Source organism: Phaethon lepturus, unplaced genomic scaffold (genome assembly GCF_000687285.1).
Source record: "Phaethon lepturus isolate BGI_N335 unplaced genomic scaffold, ASM68728v1 scaffold13346, whole genome shotgun sequence".
Lineage (NCBI taxonomy): Eukaryota > Metazoa > Chordata > Aves > Phaethontiformes > Phaethontidae > Phaethon > Phaethon lepturus.
Genome location: NW_010547016.1, coordinates 120,912 through 143,781, shown reverse-complemented (window position 1 = coordinate 143,781; position 22,870 = coordinate 120,912). Strand labels below are relative to the sequence as shown.

General features: G+C 34.5%; 1 protein-coding gene across 1 annotated transcript in view; it reads left to right on the top strand.

Annotated features, from left to right (window-relative positions):
• KIF6 (kinesin family member 6) overlaps positions 1-22,870 on the top strand; it is a gene marked incomplete at its 5' end in the record, with an annotated part of 121,131 nt that overhangs the window by 1,739 nt on the left and 96,522 nt on the right. Inside the window, 2 exons of the mRNA XM_010289513.1 lie at positions 2,505-2,591; positions 7,199-7,302. Coding sequence (XP_010287815.1) covers positions 2,505-2,591; positions 7,199-7,302 — 191 coding nt within the window. The remainder of the gene's footprint in view (positions 1-2,504; positions 2,592-7,198; positions 7,303-22,870) is intronic.

Genomic DNA, 22,870 nt, shown 5'->3' with positions numbered 1-22,870 from the left:
GAAATACAGTGAAAAGCATTATATTAAAATCGTACTTCGTGTAGTTGAAGACATTTATTTTTCTTTATAAAATTGACTTTGCTGTTAAACAAAAACAGGTTATTCAGACTTGCAAACATGTAATTATTCAATCATGATTTCTGGTTACAAATGCAACTAGGTGTTTGATTATGAATTTATTTATTTTTTTAGGCTGTGTGGGATGGGCACCCTTCCATTAATCAATTTATCAGGTGTATGTATCTCACATTGTGATCTAGGTTTCTATTTTGGGAATATTTAGCCCAAGCAATTATCTGGATTAGGCTACTGACTATTTTAATTTTCTTGCTTTAACATATACCATCTACACAACAGACCTTCTTCTTCAGTCCTCCCAAAAATAAATAAAACAATCCCTACCCTGCTCCCCAAAAGCCAGTATGTGCGAATAATATTAGGACGGATGTTAAGTCAATTACTAAACACTAGAAAATGTCAGAATGAGGATAGCAACATAATTTTAATTTGGAGTTCTGTGAGTCATTATGCATAGTTATGTTTGGTTTGGTTATTTGTTTGGCTGTTCCGTTGGATATACATTTCATTCACAAAGGAAGCGCAAGGCAGAATTGCCCCCCCAGTATGAATTGAAGTTGTGTAATAAAAGCAACTTTCTTAAGGACCTAACTTTGTCTCTTGCAAGAAAAGCAATGAAGCAGAGAATTCGAAGTAAGAAACGGCACTCTCATGAAGAGGACAAATAAAATATTATCCCAGAGAACTAGATAATATATCTACTTCTACCAAAGAGTTTGTATACAACTTTTCACATTACCTACATCACATTTTTCTGCTAGTTTCATGGAGTGCTTAAAAGGTGTTGATTCTGAGTTGTATCATAGCTGTAACTGAAGTTGAATAGAAGCTGTTTTGAACAGACAATGAAATAATGATAATAATCGAATACTATTTTTTTGGTGCTTTTGACTTCAGTTTCCTTTCTGTTAAGTGTTAAGTGCCATTCCACACCCTTGCAGCAAAGCAATACCTAGAGGGTTAGTTGATTAATTTTTGTTAAGTCCTCAGGTACTGTAATGATAAGCATCGCAGAAAAAATTATTATATTAATAGTTGTCAGCTTTGATTACCATTTTGATGGCAGAATAAATCGCTTGTAAGCTTACATATTGAATGTTGAAGACTGAATTGATTAGTTACTCATTAATTTAACATGCTTCACACTGCAGAGGGCAAAAAGGTCTGGTCGAAATGTGTGTATGTGTACTGTAAATATAATTGTATTTAATATGTGTATAGAACTTAATTAAAATCACATTAGCTGATCATCATAGCACAGGAACTGTACAGGAGAGGCAAAAATAGAGTCCAGCTAAGACTGTGTGCCATTCACTTAATCGTAAGGCCTTCCTTTCCTTTCCTTGAAAACTTTTCTTTGATTCCGTGTGTATATATTATGTCTTTGGCAATAAACACTAGTATCTTTCATCATGTAACCCTAATTCAGATATCACCCCTCCAAGCACTGAAAGAGACAGAAGTCCTGTGGAAAAAGGAGTATATGATCCTATATTTAAATTGGTATTTTCGTCTGGTGGAGGACTGAAAACTGCAGAATTACTTTGATTCTGAAATACGAGTCTGTAACAGTAATAAAGTTCTCTTAATGTAGCGGTTATGTGTAAATTCTTACATTTTACATACAGACTGGCACGTCTAATAAAATTTTGTGATACTCTTTATCAAGCATCATTGGAACTTCTTAGACTAATACATGATGTTTTATTCTTTAAGCTAACGGAGAACAATTGCTGGCTTTTTATTCATTAGGTAGATAAGTCCTCTAGCAGGGTGTGGCATGTCCTCAATTTCATTCTGTGCCCTAGATGGGAGCACACGGTGGTTGTCACAGTCTCCTCCATTAACTACTCAGTCTTATAACTTTCTTTTTTTTTCCTGCTTTCCTTTCCTCCTGCACCTCATCTTAGGTCATCTGACAGTTTTCTGTCTGGTATCATAGTTCTCCTGTATGCCTCCTAGTACCAAGACTCCCAGCTTGTTTCTCCCTGGACTTCCATTCTTCTTCCCTTCATCTCGTTTCCCAGCTTCTTTCACACACACTTCTCTAGTCCAGTTTTCACCAAAAAATTGTTTTTTCTTAATTTTCTCTTTTTCTCATCATTCAAAAGTGTTTTTACCTTCTGAGTAGTATGGCTTTCTTATCCTTTAGTGCCAGCTGGGGACTCATTTGAAACGCCGTTGATCAGGGGATTGACTGGGTCAATAAAATATGTACTATGAGTTGACAATTTTATGTCACTGTCATTAATATACTAACCTAATTTCCCTTGAATATTGTTATTTTAGAATATGAAATGATAGATCATTTCTGTAAAAAATAGAAACTTAATTTGATGACTTCATTAGCAGTCTGTTCTACTTACCTGGTGCAAACCTAACTGAAATTTTTCTTTTTTCTCTCTTTCTGCTTTTTTTTCTTGCAGGAATCTATATCAACCTGCAGATTTGCACAGCGAGTTGCTCTTATTAAGAATGAAGCAGTTCTTAATGAAGAAATTGACCCCAGATTGGTGAGAGTTGTCTAGGGGCAGAGGGAAGGAGATTGCTTGATTTACGTTTTAATAATCAATAGCAGTCAAATGGGTGTTGAGGATTTTATACTGAATCATCCCATTAAATTGTTTTTAGATGCAAGTTCCAATTTTTTCTATAAAATAACTACTATCTTTATTTCTTTCTTTTGGATGTAATTATAATTAAGTGGACCTTTATAAAATTTCTAAAGGCTTTCTAAGCTCTTAAGGCATCTGAGGACCAATGGTCACTTTCATTATCGTCTTTGTGTTGCTTCTTTTAGGGTGTTAGTTTCTAAATCATAGTCACAGATAATTGAATGTATTAAAAAGCTAAGAAACATACAGATACAGTCCTTCCTTGAGATTGATCCAAGTAGCATTTAATCTGGGAAGAAAGAACTCTGTAAAGTTACTACAAGGAAAAAAGGAAGACAAGTAAATGAGATGTAGAAATAGGATTTTCACACTAAAGAATTAGGCTGATGTTCACATCCCAAAGAGCAGCAGAGGAGCTCTGCAGAATGGGTTGGGGATTTAGGAAGTGCAGAGAAGGATAGAGGTAATAATCCACATTGGTAAAGCACAAAGCATTGCCACATAAAGAAAACAAGTTTGTTATTTTAATGCGCATAACAAAAATGTACTTTATTTTTTCTCTTTAGTATTTGGTTAGTCTTTGAAAGATTTTTATATGCCTCTAGCTTGTTACATACCAGATTTGTTTGAAGGTGTGCTCTGCAATTATAAGTTTTACTATATTAAGAGCCCTTTGTTAGTTTATTTAATGTAATTTTCTGCATTACCTGGAAAATTTATTTCCTTTGTAAATATTAAGTACAACTCTTAAGGATTGGTTAATTCAACATAGCATTGCAGGTAGCGATAGCTGCTGGATCAGGTGGGTTGCATGCTGTATATCAATGATGTTTTCTGATATGGGAAATGTTTGACTGAGGTCACACTGGTCATGCCAAAGGTGCATCTATGGATATAACAAAGAACGAACTATGGATGCATTTCAGCATACCCTCTGTCTCTGTGACAGAGACATCAGATGAAAAATAAGTTCAGGTTAAGCTATTATAGTATTCTGTTTATATATAAACAGACAAATTTTAAAACATAGTTTTTAACAACATAATTATAAATTTGAACTGAGCTTTTCACGTCTAAAGAATACAAAATCTGAATGACATATTCTAATTTCAGTGGGCCTGTATGTTTTTATGATATACTAATCACATCATCATTCTCTTTAATGGGTAAAATTATTACTGTATTTCTAAATTTCTCATTAATAATTTGTAATGGCAAGTGTTATGTATTTTGTTCTCATGACCACCTGAAAACTGGCTAGGAAATGCTTTCCCCTTAAGCGCTAGACTGCAGAATGCTACTTTATATAATGTAAGAAGCATTTGTTGTCTAAAAATTGGGGGATTAGATGGTTGGTTATGTCATTGATTGTTACTTGATGGTAATTTGGTAATTAACATATCTTGGTTACTGGTAATGATTGTGCTTTTATTTTCTCTTGTCCTTGAAGTTCAAAGAGAATAGTAGATTCTTGTCAGATTTTCTGATGTTTCTCTTTTCTTCTTATTATTTTTTTTCTTTTTCTTTCCAAACATTTTCTAACAGTAAAAGCATTACAAAAAAAAAAAAAAAGGCAGCCAAAAAATAAACCCAGTAGGCACTGAACAACTTCATTTCTCTCTGTCCTTTTTTTCCTTTCCTATGTAGACTTTATAGTAGCAAATCACGCAAAACATCTCTTCCATGGCCACAGAAGCCTTTGACTGACGTGGAACACATGCAAACTTCTGAACATTTACTACATCCTGTGGAGCTATACTCCACGAGTTTGGTATGTCTCGCTCTGCAGGATCATTTAGCAAGTAAAGCAAAAGTGGACTCATGAGAGTTAGAAAACCATCCCCTCTTGTGAAAAAGGCAGGGAAACACAGGTACCTAGACTTTTATATGGCTCTGCATTCATTGTGGAATTTGTTGCCCATCTTAACTGCCTAAAGTACATTCCCAGGGTGCAACCTAATTATTCAGTAACAGTTTTTTTCATAAAATCAAATACTATTTATTTGCAGTATTTATCATGTGTAGGTTTAATGCATGCTTTATAAAGAGAGTGCATAATACCTCTTGATAGAGCTGAGTTAAGTCTGACTGCTGTGTTAAACTTCGTTCTTCATAATGGAGACTTCCTGAATGCATGTCTTACTAAGAACATGGACTTATTGAACAGATGAACCTGTTGTACTTTTTTAAGACAGTCAGCTTTGAACCTCTCTCATTCATGACCAAAGGATTTGGTTTAAACCAAAAACCAGAATGTTGAGCCTGAATTAAATCTAATCTCCTCTGGCATTCATTTAGAAATAGAAGTGAAAATATTATGCTTCTGTAGATTTTTGATTGTCTTAATAATACTTGAAAAATCAATCTTTCATCCATATCCTGAAAATAGTATTTCTGTTGTTGTCAGATTGAGGTAAATCATACTAACAAATTTGAACATTGAAAAGGGATAGTACTATCAGTTCAGATTTCTGCCATTTTATATTCCAGCCCCAAATTTAATTTCATTGACTCAGTAATTGGCACAGACTACATCAGAGTGTGGCACCAGAGTAAGGCAACCTAAATTTATTAAAATGTTTGGCCTGCACTATTTTTGAAGCACTCTTGCAACATCTGTATTTAACAGTTCATCACCTTAATAGATTCTTAAATAAAATATTGTAAGTTAGATTTTCATACTTTATAGTAACAAAAGTTTTACCAGTTAGTTTAGAGTTAAAAGAAATAATCATATGTATGTTTAGAATATTTTGATTTTTAAAGTAAAAATACTCATTCAAAGTTTAGGCAGTCATGGTTAGATTTAAACATTAAAAGAAATACAAATGTTTGAAGGATTTTTAACATCCAGTGAAAACGTGTCATCAGTTTCAATAATCTTATTTCTATAAAGTGTGTACAATCAAGAATGATTTACTTTTCCTTGAAAACATTCTTTTCTTGGAAACTTATTTTGCACATGGACTCAGTGGATTCATATCCATCTAAAAATATCATTGGATTCCTCATGCATTTAAGCTTTTATAAGGTGGTGCTTCATTAAAATGCTCAATCATAAAGTATCCAAGAACTTGCTCGTTCATATATTAGCATTAGGGATTTGCATATTGTCCCTGCTTTGTAGACTTCGGCCTTGGGAGGCTAATGATTTAAAAAATACGGTTTTGTACAGACTTTTTTTCCCCAAAGCGCAGGCTCCAATAATGTGCTATTAGAATTTAAAAATCTAGTACAGTCCTCCAAGTCACTTTCTCAATCATTACTATTATAGTATCATAGAATAGTTTGGGTTGGAAGGGACCTTTAAAGGTCATCTAGTATAACCCCTCTGCAGTCAGCAGGGACTTCTTCAACTAGATCAGGTTGCTCAGAGCCCCGTCCAACCTGACCTTCAGTGTCTCCAGCAATGGGGCATCTGCCACCTCTCTGGGCAACCTGTTCCAGGTTTTCACCACCCTCATTGTGAAAAATTCGTCCTTATATCTGGTCTAAATATCCCCTCTTTTAGTTTAAAACCATTACCCCTTGTCCAATTGGAACAGGCCCAGCTAAAAAGTCTGTCACAATCTTTCTTATAGGCCCCCTTGAAGTACTGAAAGGCTGCAATAAGGTCTTCCCAAAACCTTCTCTTCTCCAGACTGAACAACGCCAACTCTTTCAGCCTTTCCTCACAGGATAGGTGTTCCACCCCTCTGATCATTTTGTGGCCCTGCTCTGGACCTGCTCCAACAGGTCCATGTCTTTCCTGTGCTGAGGATTACAGAGCCGGATGCAGGACTCCAGGTGGGCTCTCATCAGAGTGGAGTAGGGGGGCAGAATCCCCTTCCTCGACCTGCAGGGCATGTTTCTTTTTGATGCAGGCTAGGACATGGTTGGCCTTCTGGGCTGAGAGAGGACCTATTCATTATCGCAATTTAATTTCATTATGTTGATTTATACTACTTGTTCGTTGTTAGCAACTGGTGCATGCTACAATTATAGTATGCTATAATTCTAATAAGAGTGGAATGTTACATGAAAAAGAAGGAAAGTTAAGATAAAAATACTAAGATATTGTTTTGGAATTTCTGTTTCTAAAGGGAAGGTTAAAAAAAATCATTTTTGGTGTGTAGTTGTCCTTTCTCTAACAAAAACATGAGTTCTATTTTAGATATGTTTTCATTACTAGCAGGCAAAACTAATGAGTCAGAAAGCTCTTTTTATTCCTATGGCAAATTATTTTTCTTTTGCAAGTAGTCTTTTGAACTCCTTCTGTACAGCCATGTCTTCTAACACATAGAATTTACTGAGTTTGGAAGACTTTTCTTGTTTTTATAAATGGAAAAGGAAAAAAAGTGCTTAGTGTATTTAAGGCATTTGAATTTTTTTTAAAAAAGAGATGCTGTTTAAAAAAAGAGAAAACCAAAGTATAGTATTTCACTAAACCCAGCCTTGTAATGCAAAAATCATAAACTAGCTATTAATTTGTAAGTGATGCTTGGTGTATTCCTTGCTGTTTGTAGATGATTGTCCAGCTGAAGAAGGAGATCCAGGAGTTGAAGGATGAGCTGGCACTGGTGACTGGCAAGCAAAGAACGTCAGAGCTTTCCCAAGAAGAGCTACTTCAGTAATGGCTTATATTGTTTTCATTTTCTTCTTTTGTGGTGATACTTTTCATCAGTTTCTTTGTTGGCATAAATATTTAAATTCATCTCAGAGTTTTAAACTTTTCTGAGTGAATAATAAAATGAATTTAGGTGCCAGGTTAGAATGGCAGTTTTCCATGAAAAGCCCTATGAGGCTGCTGGCTGTGTTTTTGCAGCCTCAGCTTTGAGGAAGTGAAGTAAAATAAACTCAAAAGATGGGAATGCCTGTCAGATGCCAGGCAAAAAGAAGTGTTGTATAATAATACAGAATAAAAAAGGAGTCTCTCTCAAAACTGGATATGCAATCTGAGTAGAATTCAAGAAATATTCTTTGTTCTGAGAAGTATCCTGCTGCAGTGTTAGTTTAACATAGTCCAAGAGATATCTTGCATTTCTGATCCACAATTAATCAATGTCTTAAAAGCCAAATATTCAAATCTTTGACTGAGCATGCTATTGAAAATGCATGATTAATTCACTTAAGTGCTGTAACATCTTACAGCTTTTTGTAACAGATCAGTACAGCATGGAAGAACTTTCTACATATTATGTAGAAATACTTACTTAAGTGTAAATGTTCGCAGTAACTAAATTCAATTCCCAGTTTTGAAAAATGAATTGATTCTGTAGAATAGACCTATTTAATCTCTGTGCCTCATCTGTATAAAGAAAGTAGTAACTGCCTAGAGATTTTGTTTGGTTAGTATATTGGTGGTAACTAAGTTGAATCTGTGAGAATTTTTAGTCTTCTTTTAATTTCTCTTGAAACTGGTCCAGAAGAAAAAATCTCCCCTAACATCTAGGAGACTCTGGAGGCATGAGGACAAACTGCTACCTCGAGCCTTGAGTTTCTCATGTAGATTGTTGTCATTATTAATTCTTGGTTTTGATTTGCTTTGTTTCAATTTAGAAACTAAATGACATCTGTATCAAGGATGAGGAGCTAGATAGCATTATGTATATATTTCTTCTACACCGTTCATATGAGTCATTTTCAACATAGGCAGTTACCAGTATAATCTTCTAACCAGAAATGTCCCCTCAGTTCCTACTGGGTTAATATTTATTTATCATTCTGCTCAAAAGTATGGGAGTCAAATGCACCAAGAACATTTATAGGGTAGCATTGGATGTGACAAAATCAAGCCATAGAAAGAAAATTAGAGAAACAACAAGAACAGAGAAGTAGCTCTCTTTCCACGCAGAATTAAGTGCCCTTACTACCTAGTTTCTTTTTACACGGACAGAACTAGTCCTTCAGAAGATGAATGACTCCCAGTGACTTTATTCAGATATACTTAAATAATCTATAAATTCATTTAAAAATGTACTTTCCTAACATTATTGTAAAAATCTGTCACATGAATTTTCCACTGTTGTCTTGTTTGCTGTTTAGTCAGTACAGGGAAACTGGGGTTTTGGAAATCCTGTGGGTTTTTTAGACCACACTCATGAATCTTACTTCCTAAGACTTCTTACTTGATTTTTTGCCATGAAAATGGCAGTCTTATAAATGGGAATGGGTTCGCAGTTGATGCAAAGGAAAAGAAGGAGTGCAACTGTATGCAGATGGTACACTATAACGTACATCTGGGAGACCTTGTCCCAGAAGTGTGTGACTAAAAAGTGTGTCAGTTTTATGTTTTTCCTTTTTATCTATATAGCACAATATATAGTGCATTACATTGTCAGAAAAGGTTTCTTCTTTGATCAGAGCAAGGGATTTTGCATCCCATTCCTCCAGAAAGAAGCAGGGAGGAGACTTTAATCAGTTTCTACCTGTAATAAGACAGAGAAAGAAAAATAACTTTCAAGGACCTCAGATATATTAGGACAAAACAAAATTTTAAGGTTTTTATGTTTACCATTTGTTTATGTTTACTCAGGCTCATGTGGCACATGTGTTCATTGTTTCAGAAGTAAGTTCTTTCTTGGAACAAATGCTCTGCAATTAAAATGTAGAACAAAACTTAAGTACTGCTAACTGAGATACGGTGGTTTTCCTGAGGATCAATAATAAACAAGAAGGACCTCAAACAATTAACTTCATCAGTCATAAATGCCATATAATGGCCTTGTTCAAAGATAATTATTTTTAACATAGACAGAAAATAGAAGAAAGAATTGGATATACAGAGGTTTTTTATGGGTAGCATAGTTTCAAGCAGAGAGCAGACTATACTGCTAGAGAATAACTCTCATACATGAGTACGACTGGCTTATTAATGCTAGATGCTGTAGTTCAATGGAATGTTGAAAGATAAGTCAGTCTTTTTTAAACAGGTCAAGTGGGGCAAAATACCAAACGTCAGGTTTTATGAGTTTTGCATTTGTATGTGTTCTTGCAAGCAGAGTGTTTACAGGTAAACGACTGATGTGGACTAAACACCCAAATGAAAATGTACTGAAATGGTAGTATAAAAAGCCACTACTCCAATGAAAATATCTTTCTGTGGCTTTGAACACGTATACATTTTTGTGCTTGCTTTCGTATGGCGATACTATTTGTTACCATGCTGGTTTACATCTGTCTGAGCCTCCTGTCCATAAATGTGCGAAGCATTTATGAAAAAAGTGTTCTGTCTCCAGTTAGAGTCTTTCAATGCATAACACAGCAAATCTTTATGACAATGCTGTTTATTGAGACTGGCCTTCTGAGTTTGGAGCTACTCGTTATCTGGAGAGTTTTTTCACGTTAAAGAATAAACACACAAGTGAGTAGTCCAAACAGAATTATTGACCTAGATGAAGGCTGATAAAATCATGAATTACTGGAAAATGTCTGTGTTGTGGTTTTCATCTAGTTTTGCATCTATAATAAAACGTAAATAATATTACCTATGAGGAGACATATGGATCAGATTGTTATGACAGACAGAAGAGGAAAAGCGACATAGTATAGGTGATAACGCAGCATGCTGTGTTACACTTTATTTGGAGTCATCACCCAAGAATGGTTCTTAGGCAAGTAGTACTATAGGGGATTCCAGACAGAATAATGGGGGTTTTTTTGATCCTTTTTTTAATATGCCAGAGAGGAAATTATAATTAGGGTCATTATGGTTTTCAAATAGTATTTAGACATTTCTGCTTAGTTAGGATATCTTCTGTTTAAACTTAAATAAACTGAATCTCAACATGTGTATGTATGTGTGTGTATATATATATATAAATAATCCAAGTTTACATAGTTCTTTTCAAAATTCTTTAACAAAAGCCTTACTGTGATTCATTTTATTACAAATAAGGTAATTAACTAGTAAGAAGTGTTACTAAATATAGTCTCATAAAAAATTGATGTTTTAATTCTTCTTATTCTGATACATCATACATATTTGAAGGGAGGTCAGAGAAAAATTGATCTGCTGAAAGCATTAGGTGCCAATTTTTTTTTTTATTCTTTGATTCTGAACCAAAATGATCAAAGGTACAAAACATGGCAATGAAAAACTCCATGTACTAAGTATGTATTTATTTCGTTGTCTCTGCACAAGTCTTTATCTCAGGCACTTTTCAGTAGAAGATGGATGCCAAAATGAAACTGGATCCAGTGTAGATCCAACAATACTTTTTTAGTCTAATAAAATGGTTATGGTAATGCATAGGTTTTTTAGTCTCTACATATGTTGCAGGAAATAAGTGTTAGTGATTTCCCTGGAAATAAGTATTAATGGTATGTTAAAATGATGTTGCGTATGTTTCTTGACTTATGAAATCAAGAAATCCCAAACATTTCTTACAATAATGAGCTTCATTCCACTTGTTTACTTTCAGGGCATTCCAAATGAAATCAGTGGGCTACTCAATGCAGTTAAAACTGCTAGATGTTTGAAGTTAGTTTATGAATAAGCTGTAGTTCATTCTTCATTGTTTTTTTCTCACTTAAATCAAAGAAGTGTCTTCAGCGATTTTTTTTTTTTTATTGGTATTCATTTAATGGAAGGAAAAAAACATCTGTCAAATAGGCTTTCCTCATAACTACTACAATGGCACATTGTCATTCACTAAGTTTAAAACAAAATGGAAAACAAATGCTCTTGACTTTTCTTGTGAATGCTAAATTATAATACAACACAACTTATCAGTCCTGTGAATAAAGCTACAGCTGTCTGGAATTCATACTTCAGAATTCTGTGTTAAATGGTAAACATTTATGTTAAGATGTCATATTTTTTATTTTATTATTTTATTCTCATAAATGTTAAGCATACATGAATTCTGCTGCTCTCATTTTGTTTATTTAAAAAGCACAGCATAAAAAAAGTTCAGCTAGACTACATAAGTGGTTCAGAATGTAGTTCATAAAATGCTTCCAAAATCTGCATTGCTTGCTTTGGATCTTACCATCTACTTCCTCAGCTGTAGCTGATCTCTAAATATTTCCCTGAGCTGGAGAATTAGTTTCTTGTTTAGGGGAAAAGACAAGGAAAACTTTGGACTATTTTTGAAAAATATAGAAAATAACATCATACATCCCAAACAGAAGGAAATTGTACTCTCGCAGGCTTCTGTATTATGCTTTAGAATAGAATTAAATGTCCGATAAATGATTTTTTTTGGGGGGTGAGAATGCCAAAAGTAAAAGGGAGAGTCCTTTTTGTTTGAATCATTTGGAAATTTTTCTTTTTTTTTTTTTTTTTTTTTTTTAAATGAGCTCCCTAGCTATTCACAATGTGTGCCCAGAAAGTCAGGATTTCAAATCAAGGTCCTGTATTCCAGAGCACCCACGCTTCCAGAGCCTTTGCCAGTTGGAATTCTCTAGGAACAGGACCGGAAGTACTGGCTTAGCACTTTAATTTATTAATAACTTTACCTTATTTCTTTCAGATACATCTGTTATTACAGACACTTCTTTTTTTACTTCAACAGTCATATATTGTTCATCTTACTCAAGTCCTGGATTTCTCATTATTTCTTTCTGTCTTTCATTTTTCTGTTTCAACATTGTGACATCTGTATGCTATCATGGTATTAACAATATTGCACTGTTGTACAGTATAGAGCTTTAACAATTACTCATACCTAAGCTGTTGAACAAATGGTTTCATTTACAGAGTAGAGAAAATGTTCTTATTTGCTGATGTCAGTCTTAAATTTCAGTTGCAAGGTGGAAGAAATGGAAGCCTATCACCTTACCTTTTGTCAACATATTTTTATGGATAGTGGGTTTGTGTAGAAGTTAGCAGACTGACATAGCTGTGTAGGCAATATTCAAGAGAGAAGAAGCTACCTTAACTATAAAGTAGTTTTAAAATGTTTCACATTAAATTCTAACTTAGGTGCCTGATTTAGAATGCTATTAAATCAATGTATTTCTCTAGAGGTCATTTTTTCTCTTACATGTTATAAAATCTTTAGTGACAGCACAGGAAGCTCAGATTCCTAGTGCAGGTAGCTAAGCTGGATGCTTAAAGTGTAAATACTTTGCTTTTGCTATTTTCTTCCAAGGTCACTGAAAGCAGAAAAAAATTCTTACATTATTTAAACTGATTACCTTTTACATTGAAACTGTTGAGAGATAAAGTTCTTTTCAAAGATTAGGAAGTTTGTTTTACCATGGGGTGAAAATAAGGGACACTACGTGCTATGTCCTGTTTTCTAATGTTCAACAGTATACCAGTCGTCTAATGTCACGTGGTTTCAAGAAAGGTAATGAAATACAGTATTTTCATTAGTGAGGTGTATGGAGAAAAGATAGCATAGCTGAATTTGATTATTCAGATGTTTGAAAAAAATCTTGGAGCCCATTTCTGAATATGTATCTTCAAAAGTGTCTGATCATAGCAGCTTTTTGAATCTCACTGAAATTCGCTGAATGCTTGGTCAGATGAGTTGCTTCAGAAAGTACCACTAAATATCTGCTTGCATCTTTTGGCACTATAAATACTTTTTGAAAATCTTTCTTCTGAGCTTTTAGATCTAATTAATAATAATTTTACTTCTAAATAATACAGAGTTTTTTCAAAACTACTTCTCTTTTCTATAAACTAGGAATGTCTCAGTGCTTATCTGTATGAATCCTTTTGACTTCCTTGAGTAGTTTTTATGCTTGTCCTATGTTCTTTCTTTTTACTTCGACTTCTTGCTACCTTCTCCTTAGAGATATTTATATTTTTCAAATTATGATAAACTGAAGCTTAGTTTTCTCTTGCTACTTTCAGGTATACTCTAGTGATTAGAATATGACTCCTGTTATGGCCACAAATATTAGCTGGCAGTGAGTAGCATTTCTTTATGTATGTGCTTTTGATTTGTTATTATAAAGTGCTGTTAAAGAAGGAAACTACCTACATGGCAAGCTACTTGACATGTTTTTTCTTGGCAAAAAATTTGCAAGTGTAGTATTAGTGTAGGCATTTTTTTCCCCTGTATAAGCCAGTCTTTGTCTTTTTATAGTCCATGCCAAATCTCCGCTTGAGATCTTTAGATCTGTGTGCATTTCCTCATTAGAATGAATGATTTTCAACTGTGTAGAAACTCTTTGTGTCTGTTTGCCACGTTGTAGCCATATAATTCAGAAGAAACTCCTCACATAAGGTGGTAGCAAAAATGGCTTTGCCCATATGTCTAATTAAAAAAAAGGGGGGGGGGCATTATATTTGTGACAGGAGATGTATGTTTCTCTACTGTGCAGTGCAAGTGTTTAATGGTAATCATTCATCTGTGTGTATGATACTGTTTGACTGCTTTACAAAATCAGAAGCCCTATTTTCAAAATTTTTACCCTCAAGTAACTGGACTTGATACAACTGAAAAAAAATTCATATGTTCAATGCCAGCTTGAATGTAGGTAATCTCAGGATATCAGCCTATTGGCTATGTAAAGAGGCAGCATATAGCCTATAGTATTAACAAAATGCACATAGTATTCAAAAATCTATTTGTTTCTACTCATTATCAATAGGGAAGAGTGTGCTTTAGCTCTATCAGTTATTTTATAAGCACTTGGTCCCTGCTGAAAATATTAGATAATTAGGAATAGAAAGTTAGGGAAGACCATCTGGTCTAGCAAACATGTTCATATTAGACCAATAAATACCAGCCGAGATTCAATGTTTATGAAAATCACTTTATCTCCATACATGTAATCACTGGCCATATTGCTGTGTTCTCTATTTTCATCTGTACTTTTTACATGTCTAAATATGAGAATTTAAAATTTCACTATCATAGAATCTTTGGGTTGGAAGGGACCATGTAGTCCTACTATATCTGTGGCTCTTTGGGTTTGGGATGTTTTTTGTTTTGTTTTGTGAGATATCATGACTTCCTCTTCAGGAACATTACTGTATTGATAACACTATTCAAATCTTATTCACAAGCTTTATTTTCACCATTTAAGAGAATTGCTATCTACGTAGGCTTAAGGGAGACTTGAAAGTTTAAAGGTCAAAATATTTGCTTGTGGAAGTATCACAGCACTCACTTCATTATACTGACTCAATGGCCAGACGTTTTCCAAACTTTAATATATAATAGAAGGCTCCAAAATCATCTTTAAGGTCTTCAAATTACAGCAGTGGTAAATTTTGAAAATCTGAAACATTTCACAGAATCACAGAATCATTAAGATTGGAAAGGACCTTTGAGATCATCAAGTCCAACCGTTAACCCAACACCACCATGTCCCCTAAACCATGTCCTGAAGTGCCACATCCACACATTTTTTGAATACTTCCGGAGATGGTGACTCCACCACCTCCTTGGGCAGCCTGTTCCAATGCCTGACCATTCTCTCGGTGAAGAAATTTTTCCTAATATCTAGTCTAAACCTCTCCTGGTGCAACTTGAGGCCATTTCCTCTCATCCTCTCACTAGTTACTTGGGAGAAGAGACCGACACCCCCCTCACGACAACCCCCTTTCAGGTAGTTGTAGAGCGCGATAAGGTCTCCCCTCAGCCTCCTCTTCTCCAGACTGAACAACCCCAGTACCCTCATAGGACTTGTGCTCCAGACCCCTCACCAGCTTCGTTGCCCTTCTTTGGACACGCCATTTGTTTTCAAGAATAATTTAGGCTTGTAGTACTTTGCTTTCAGCTGATTTCCAATGGTATTTCTGAGGCTTTCCAACTCGTTATCTAAGGCTGTTAAGGAGCTTAAGTTAACGTGTTGCAGCATCAGTCCCAATATGTATATAATGTCATTGGATTAAAAATTCTGTATTTGTGCATGATTTCTAGAGTATCTACATAGTTCACATAATCTAATATTCTGTGAATGTCTTAGATGACTTGGTATAATTCGCTATTTCATGGGTGCAAAAATTCACATATTAACAAAGGAAGTGAAATACCTGTGGATTTAAAAAATCAGTATTAGGGTTTACATTTCCTTATTCACATTCAATTTTCTATTGCGTGGCTTTATAAAAAAGTCTGATCATTTCTTCATTTCTGAACTGTTCTTTGTTTTTGAATAATCTACTAAGAAAACAAGAAACAGAAAATACTAGAAAGTTACCCCCAAAGTTGTTTGGTTGTTTGTTTTTTTTTTTTTTTAAACACATAATTTGGGTGGAAAGCTACAATAAAATAAGGATTTGCATATTTTATCAAAGTTCATGCAGACCTCCTTCTGTTTCACTTTACCTTCATCAAGAATATTGTTTGAGGGCTTTTCTTTTTTTTTCATAGTTATTTTGTAGTGACTAACTGGGGAATATCTGACAGAAGTTTCAGTTTCCATCTGTCTGACTAACTATGCCACTGAGAATGACTCCTGAGAAGCAAGTGGTGCCTCAGAACCTAGCCTTTAGTTTCAGCAGCTTTCCTAATAAAAAAATAAATTAAAAAAAATAGTTCTGTCACTTGCAGCAACTAATTTAGTTTCACCCATAATTTTGTTTCTTAAAACACAGTTGCTAGTATAATTCAATACTATTACTTACAGACTGGCTTAGAATGCATTTTCAGTTTAGCGGATGAAACTGAACCTCACAGCGAATTTGTAGTATGCAACTTTATTATTGCTCAACTTCCTTGTACATACACATGTAAACACTTCAGTACAAAGTGTATTATGTTTAGACGTTATTATTCCATTACAATCAATAGCAGAAAGCAGATCTTTGTCTTTATTGTCCTATAGTAGATATTTTTTCAGTTGTTATAGCACTGTATAGGTATTTAAACTGAAAAAAAGTGCAAAAATCTTGCGGACTGTAGAAACAGAAGACACTCAAGGACTTACTATTGCTCTTACTTCCCTGCTCTAAGACTGCACCAAAGCAATGCAGCCTATTCCAGGGCTGTGTTAATAAAACTATTCTTACAAATACCTACTGAGAGAATCGTACAAAAGCTTAGGTAATAGGTTCCACTATTTAGTTACCCTAATTATTATTATTTTACCTAGCAGTTAACCCACTTTTGTTAAAGTAGACGTTAAGCAGTTATTTCTGGATACAGAATATGGCATTTTCCTCTATATATGCAATTATGTGTTAGGCAAATGCTGTCGTGTCCACTACCCATCAGTAATGTGTTATAGCTCTTCTCAGGGCAAGCTCAGATGTGTTCTGTGTGATTTGTCTTCTTTGTCATGCCATTAGCAACAATGCCTGGAAATACCTTCCCATTTTTGTCCTGTCCTCCATAACATTACTGATAAAATGTGGTGCTCAGAATCTCCATGGTCTTCCCATACTGATGCACACTTGAAGCTAACTTATGTGGTTAGCTCTTATTAAATATAGTGGCAATTCTGCTTCAACTATCATGCATTTTTAGATAAATAGATTCATAAAATATGTGGAGATGTGGAGTTACTTTTTTTAAGTAGCAGGCATAATTATTGAACAATTTTCAGATAAAGAAAGAATTTGATATGGAATATGTTACTAATAGGAAAGCTATTGCAAAAATCTAGGTAAGCAAACTTCCTTAATTGAAGCAACCTCTCCTATTACCTCAAGTGTTTTAGTAGCTTCTTTGTTTGCAGCCTGTTTTTCATAAACTTGGATTTCCCTTTTGCTTGTCACAGAGTTCACAGTAGACACGCAAAATTAATTGTCCTTTAAGCGAACTTAATTTTGATACATAATATACAATGTCAGTGATCAGGGGTTAAAAGTCAAGCTCTCCCAGAAATGAATCATGGCACATAAAGCAAGGTCAAAATGAGTCCTTCCAAATTTGTGTTTTGAGACCATGCATCCTGCATGCTATTGAGAGCTCTAAACTTTAAAAACATACTCTTAGTTGGCTAGGAGTGCTTTTCTGATGCATTTCAGCTGTGTAATTTGCATCCTGGTTTATATAAAACCTATGACTGATTCAGATTCAGAAGTGGATTACTTTTTTTTAAAAGATGGAAGTCTGTTGTTTAATGAACGGGTAAAACTGAAGTAGCACAGTGCTTATCTAATTGTTCTGGACTTGGGCTATCAGAAAAATTGCATGGAGTCTAAAGTAATGTGGATAGCAAGCTTTTGTGATTTATGTGTGGTCTAAATGGTAAGCAGGCTTCACTGAAAAAGAATTCCTGAAGGGCAGAAAGTAACAGAAAAGAAATAAATTTGATAATGTAGAAGTGTCTGTGAGCTGCAGTACAACGTGTGTTTATATTATTTGCAAAGAAACTATAAAGAGGAAAATGCTAGACCAAGAATTTGGGACTGATTCACAGTTACTAACCAGGGAGCACTGTTAGTTCAACATGTTTTTATCCCAACTGTTTATAACTTTCCCTGTGAGTTTTCTTCCCAACGTCATCATAAGAACAGACTCGTGCTTGTCACAGCTTGCTTTTTCCAGAGTCTCATATCATGATTCAAACATACCTGGATCAGCACCATAATACATTTCTTTTTGTACTACATCAATATGTATAAGATCACTATCAAAATGAGGTTTAGATATATCTCATAAATGACGTGATACTGTTCCCTTGGCATTGACTTAGAAAATTTTTTGTGTGTGTCTGGAATTTTTTAATCCTGTTTTCTGTTTTTCTTTTTTTCTGATAAGCACTGACAAAGACAACCCCTTTCTTTGTTTACTGCTGTGTTTCACAGAAACTGGGTTTTTGTTTGATACTTTCGTATTCTACTTCCTTCACGGAATTTCTGTTGGGAAAACTGTTCTTCCTGATACAGCAGGGTTCTGGCAATAGGCTTCAACACACCCTCACTCTTATTAGTGTAAGCTGGGCCTGCTATTTTTAGGGCACAACCTCGCAGTCTTAAAAGGAAGAATGGAGACATATGAAAAATCCCCTTTTTAGGCTTCATCTACTGTAATAACATTAAATAATACATGTTTAATGGTCTATAACTTCCTTTACCTAACAACATACATGAGAAAAGGAATAAAAGGGAGACATTTTGGATCTCTGGAAGTTAGAAGAGACATCTTCATATGACACTGACTTTAAATATTTTTTCCTACCATGTGAGATTAGCCATGCTCCAGATTTCATTAGCACAAATTCTGCATGGAAACATTTTTGAGAGCCTTAATAAGCTAAAATAATGGAGAATGTGGCATCTGGCTTGCTAATGTTACTAATTACAACAAATAAAATACTATTAGTTCAATATTTGTTTATACACAGAAATAGAAATTTTAGCATTTCTAAACTATACTTGGGGGTTGGTTATGTTAGTTTAGTACTTTCAGTGCAAGTATCTTGTGGTTAGGTACTTCTATTTCAGATTAATGTAGCCTTTTCTGATGTAACTCGCCCATATAACAAAACGCTCTCAAATTTAAATAACTTAAACTGACCATCTTGCATTAAAAGAGTATCAAATTCTGAAATTACACATTGCATATTTCTACTGAAGCAGTTAATGGTTACTTGTAGCTAGCCCCATAATTACGTTTGCACTGAATTTCAGTTAATTAAATTGTTTCTATCATTGCTTTTTCCCATCAAGCTGAGTGCACTTCAACTTTCTAAGCTGAGCAGTGAGAAGACTGGGGGCTAAGTATTTTTCATAAAGGTCTCTCAGGTGTGAAATAGAACTCCTGGTGTTGATCTTCAGACGATAGTATAGAGACCATCTCTTTTTCAGGTTTCTGCTCCAGTGAGTGAGAGGTATCTGTTATTAGGGTTTTTGTTGTTATTTCATTATTAGATCTTCAGGTTGATGATCTTTAATTTTAATTTTTGTTGGGGGATTATTTTGCTACTGATGGATGTCTTACAAAGAGTTTGTAATAAGCTCATTTTTAAAGTTGATAATAAAGGAATAGAATGCCAAAATAGGAACTTATTTCTTCTGCAGTCATCCCTCATGTAAGAACAATAAGTCCAGTACTGCTGTAGTGCTAATCTTCATAAATAAAGTAAACGAAAAAAAATTCTCGTACTGCAAGCAACAGTGTTCCACATGCAATGGAAGGGGCAATTTTGTATGTTTCTTGGTTGATTTATTTTTTTTATGCTTGATCCTATCTGTTTTTCATCACAAGCTTTAACAAAAGTGTGTTGGGCTTTTTTCCTCACCTCTGGTTCATGAGTTACCTTTGCACCCTCAGCCATGTCATAGAACCTACATATGTGAACAACTTTGATTATTACGAATTATTTTCCCATTGACTTTTGGCAATCGGTGTAGTGGGGAATTTAATATTCAGCCTGGGATGTTTTAGAGGAAGAACAGTTCCATCACAAACTTAGAAATTTTTCAAATATGGTATGTATTCTGTGCCAAGCATGCTCATTCCTTTTTCAAGTTCATTTTCAAAACTCCCTTCTTTGGCCAGCTTTATTTCCTAAGTTCTGTTTTGAGGGGGCATGCAAATATTAGTCATTATCCTTGGCATTATAGCAGAAGCTGGTCATTGGTAAATGTAAGGATTGATTGCTCAGGTCTTTTTGAAAAGAAAATACGGTTAGCAATTTTTTCAGGTAATAGAACATACTATCTATAGACTTCTAGGTATATGGTCTCAGGGCTAAGCCACAACAACTGACCAAAAATATTTTCTTACCTATGCTTTTTTAGTTATTTTGCTATGGCTGAGGTGAAAAAAGTCCTTCAGAAGAAAGGTCATTGTGATTTACATCATGATTTCTGATTACCTTTGCTCTGCTGCATGTGCATGTCTCCAAGTAGGCAACTAAAGCAAGATTTGCTAGGGAGTTCTCTGTCTTGTTCTCTATGGGTTTCTTGTTTGTCTTGAACACCTAGGCCCAACTTTGTTCAGTGCTGGGATGTTTTATGTGTTTTTCTGGTTTGATTCTCGCTGACGTCTATTCTTGCTAGGAACTTTGGTTGGAAGAAAACTGTTTAATATGCATTCCTCTGTTAGAGAACTAAGGATCAGAGATTAGGTGACTATTTCAGAAGATATTATTATTGCTGAGGAGAAAGGTATTATCCATCTCTTGAAGGTAATTGAATGAAAACCAAAAGCTATTTTGGCTCTCCTTTATTTACAAATAGGGTTTTCTTCCTCTGCCTCTTTTAATAGGAGGATGACTATAGCCTGTGCATGGTATTTTGACTAGTTTCGGAATTGTAACTGTCAGTGCCCTATATGAATTTCTTAAATCTTATGACTTACATTAATTTCTTAAATATTTTACAAACATATTTTATATAATTCTGTGCTCTAGTTTTCATATATTCCATATATTTAATTTTATTTTTATGGATATTTATAGAGATAAATATAATAAACTGTTTGAGTCAGGAATATGAGAAGGAAAAGGATATTCTTCTTGTAGAATTATTATATTGTTATATTGTCCTTTGTTTCTGAGTCACCCAGAAAGCAGATGTACCTTGTCTAATATATGTTAGGAAAAAGAAAATTCACAGTCGGTATTCCTTTTTTTCTCTTATTCTATGTCTTTTTTGTCTTTCTTCCTGTGATTCTCTATTGTCTCTTGATTTATACTGTGAACAACTCTGGAAATGAAATGGAAGTAGCATTGTTTTTTTTTTTAATTTGTAAAACTGTAAATCTTACCATTGTGTAAATTCATAGGAGAATGTTTCAATTGTTTTCACAATCCTTGAGCTGATAAATCACTTGGAAAACAATGGTTCTGTTAACTAAGATCTGCTCATTAAGAAGAGAAACTTCAAATTGTATCTGTATCACATTTTCAGGGGTTCTTTTCACCTTTGTTTAACACTTCAGTACAGTGGAAGAACTCCCAGAATACCCAGAGTGTTGTCAGACTGTGTTTATTTTACAAAAAGTTCTGGTAATTTTTACATGGAAACCTAAAAAACGTGAGGGAGTCAGTGATTTCTTTCGCTGGTATTCATGGGGATTTTCATTGTTGCTTTTCTTTTTTTTTTTTTTTCTCCTTTTGTTTTTGTCTGTAGTTTTAAGACTAGGTTGGTCTGTTCTTTTTCTCATTCTTAAAGGTTAAATTAAAACTGTGTCTAAAAATACACTGAATATTCTGCAGTTTCCTAGAATTGGCAAAGAGGCTGAATTGGTTTATAACTTCTGATTCACATTCTGCTATTTCAGACTTGACTCAGTCTTCTGGTGCTCAGATCTGTTTTGGCTTCTATTTAGTTCTTGGGACACAAAAAAAAGATTGGGCTGTTGTGCTTTTTGAAGAATGCCAAACATGTTAAAGGTAATGTAAGAGAGAGGAAATAGCAGCTCGTATCTATAGCTACAGCTTGTCTCATACTCTTGACAAATTAACCTTCATTCCTGACAGGCAAATAATAATAATTTTAAAAAATAGAGCATTATTTTGCAAGAATTAGATACTATTTTTCTTTCTCTTGAAATATTTTAAATTTCTGCAGTGTTATTCTGGTAATGGTGCAAGTTAGTGTAATTTTTTTGATTGATTCCCGTAGCCTAAATCTGTGGTAATCTGAGTATGGGTAAATCCCTGGCAAACAGGTACTCTTAGTAAGGTTAAAATATCTCCCTTCTAATTTCTAGTTCAAGATTAAAAGCCCATTTTTATAGGTGACTTCATATAGTCAGTCTAGACAGTCTAGTTATAAAAAATTTTTTTTTACTTGTTTCCTCTCACTGGAATCGATAAGGTGCTTAAGATAGTGACAGATACTAACTGTCTATGTCTGTGTAATCACTACTGCATTCCCATCAATAGTATAAATGCTTCTTTTTTCCCCAATGCTTACACAGATGCCTACCTCCACATATGAAGGGTTCATTCTCCTGCTCGTTGTGCTTAGCGTGGCTGCAGAGAGAATGAATAACCTCTTGTACTACTGGCCTCTGTTCTGTTAGACTCTTTACACAGAAAAAATCATGTAGCAATAAGTAAAAATTCTGGTCTCTCTTACCCGGTAATTTTTGTAGTCTCTTAACTTGAGAAGCAAGACAATGCCAGTAAGGCTTCTGTAACTAATATTTCTGTTTAAATATCCTCTCCTAAAAGCCCTTCACATGTACAGCTCACATTGACTTCGGGGAGTGTTCTATAAATTCGGAATTTGTGAATTTTGCATATATGATGGATGGTATAGACAACATATTTGTCTCTTGTTCTTTAACTGAAATAATGAAAATCAGAAAGCACAGTTTATCTGAAGCTAACTGAGGGTTGCTGTCTTCTTTTCTCTCCTTTTTCTCCTGTTTGGAGAATTGACA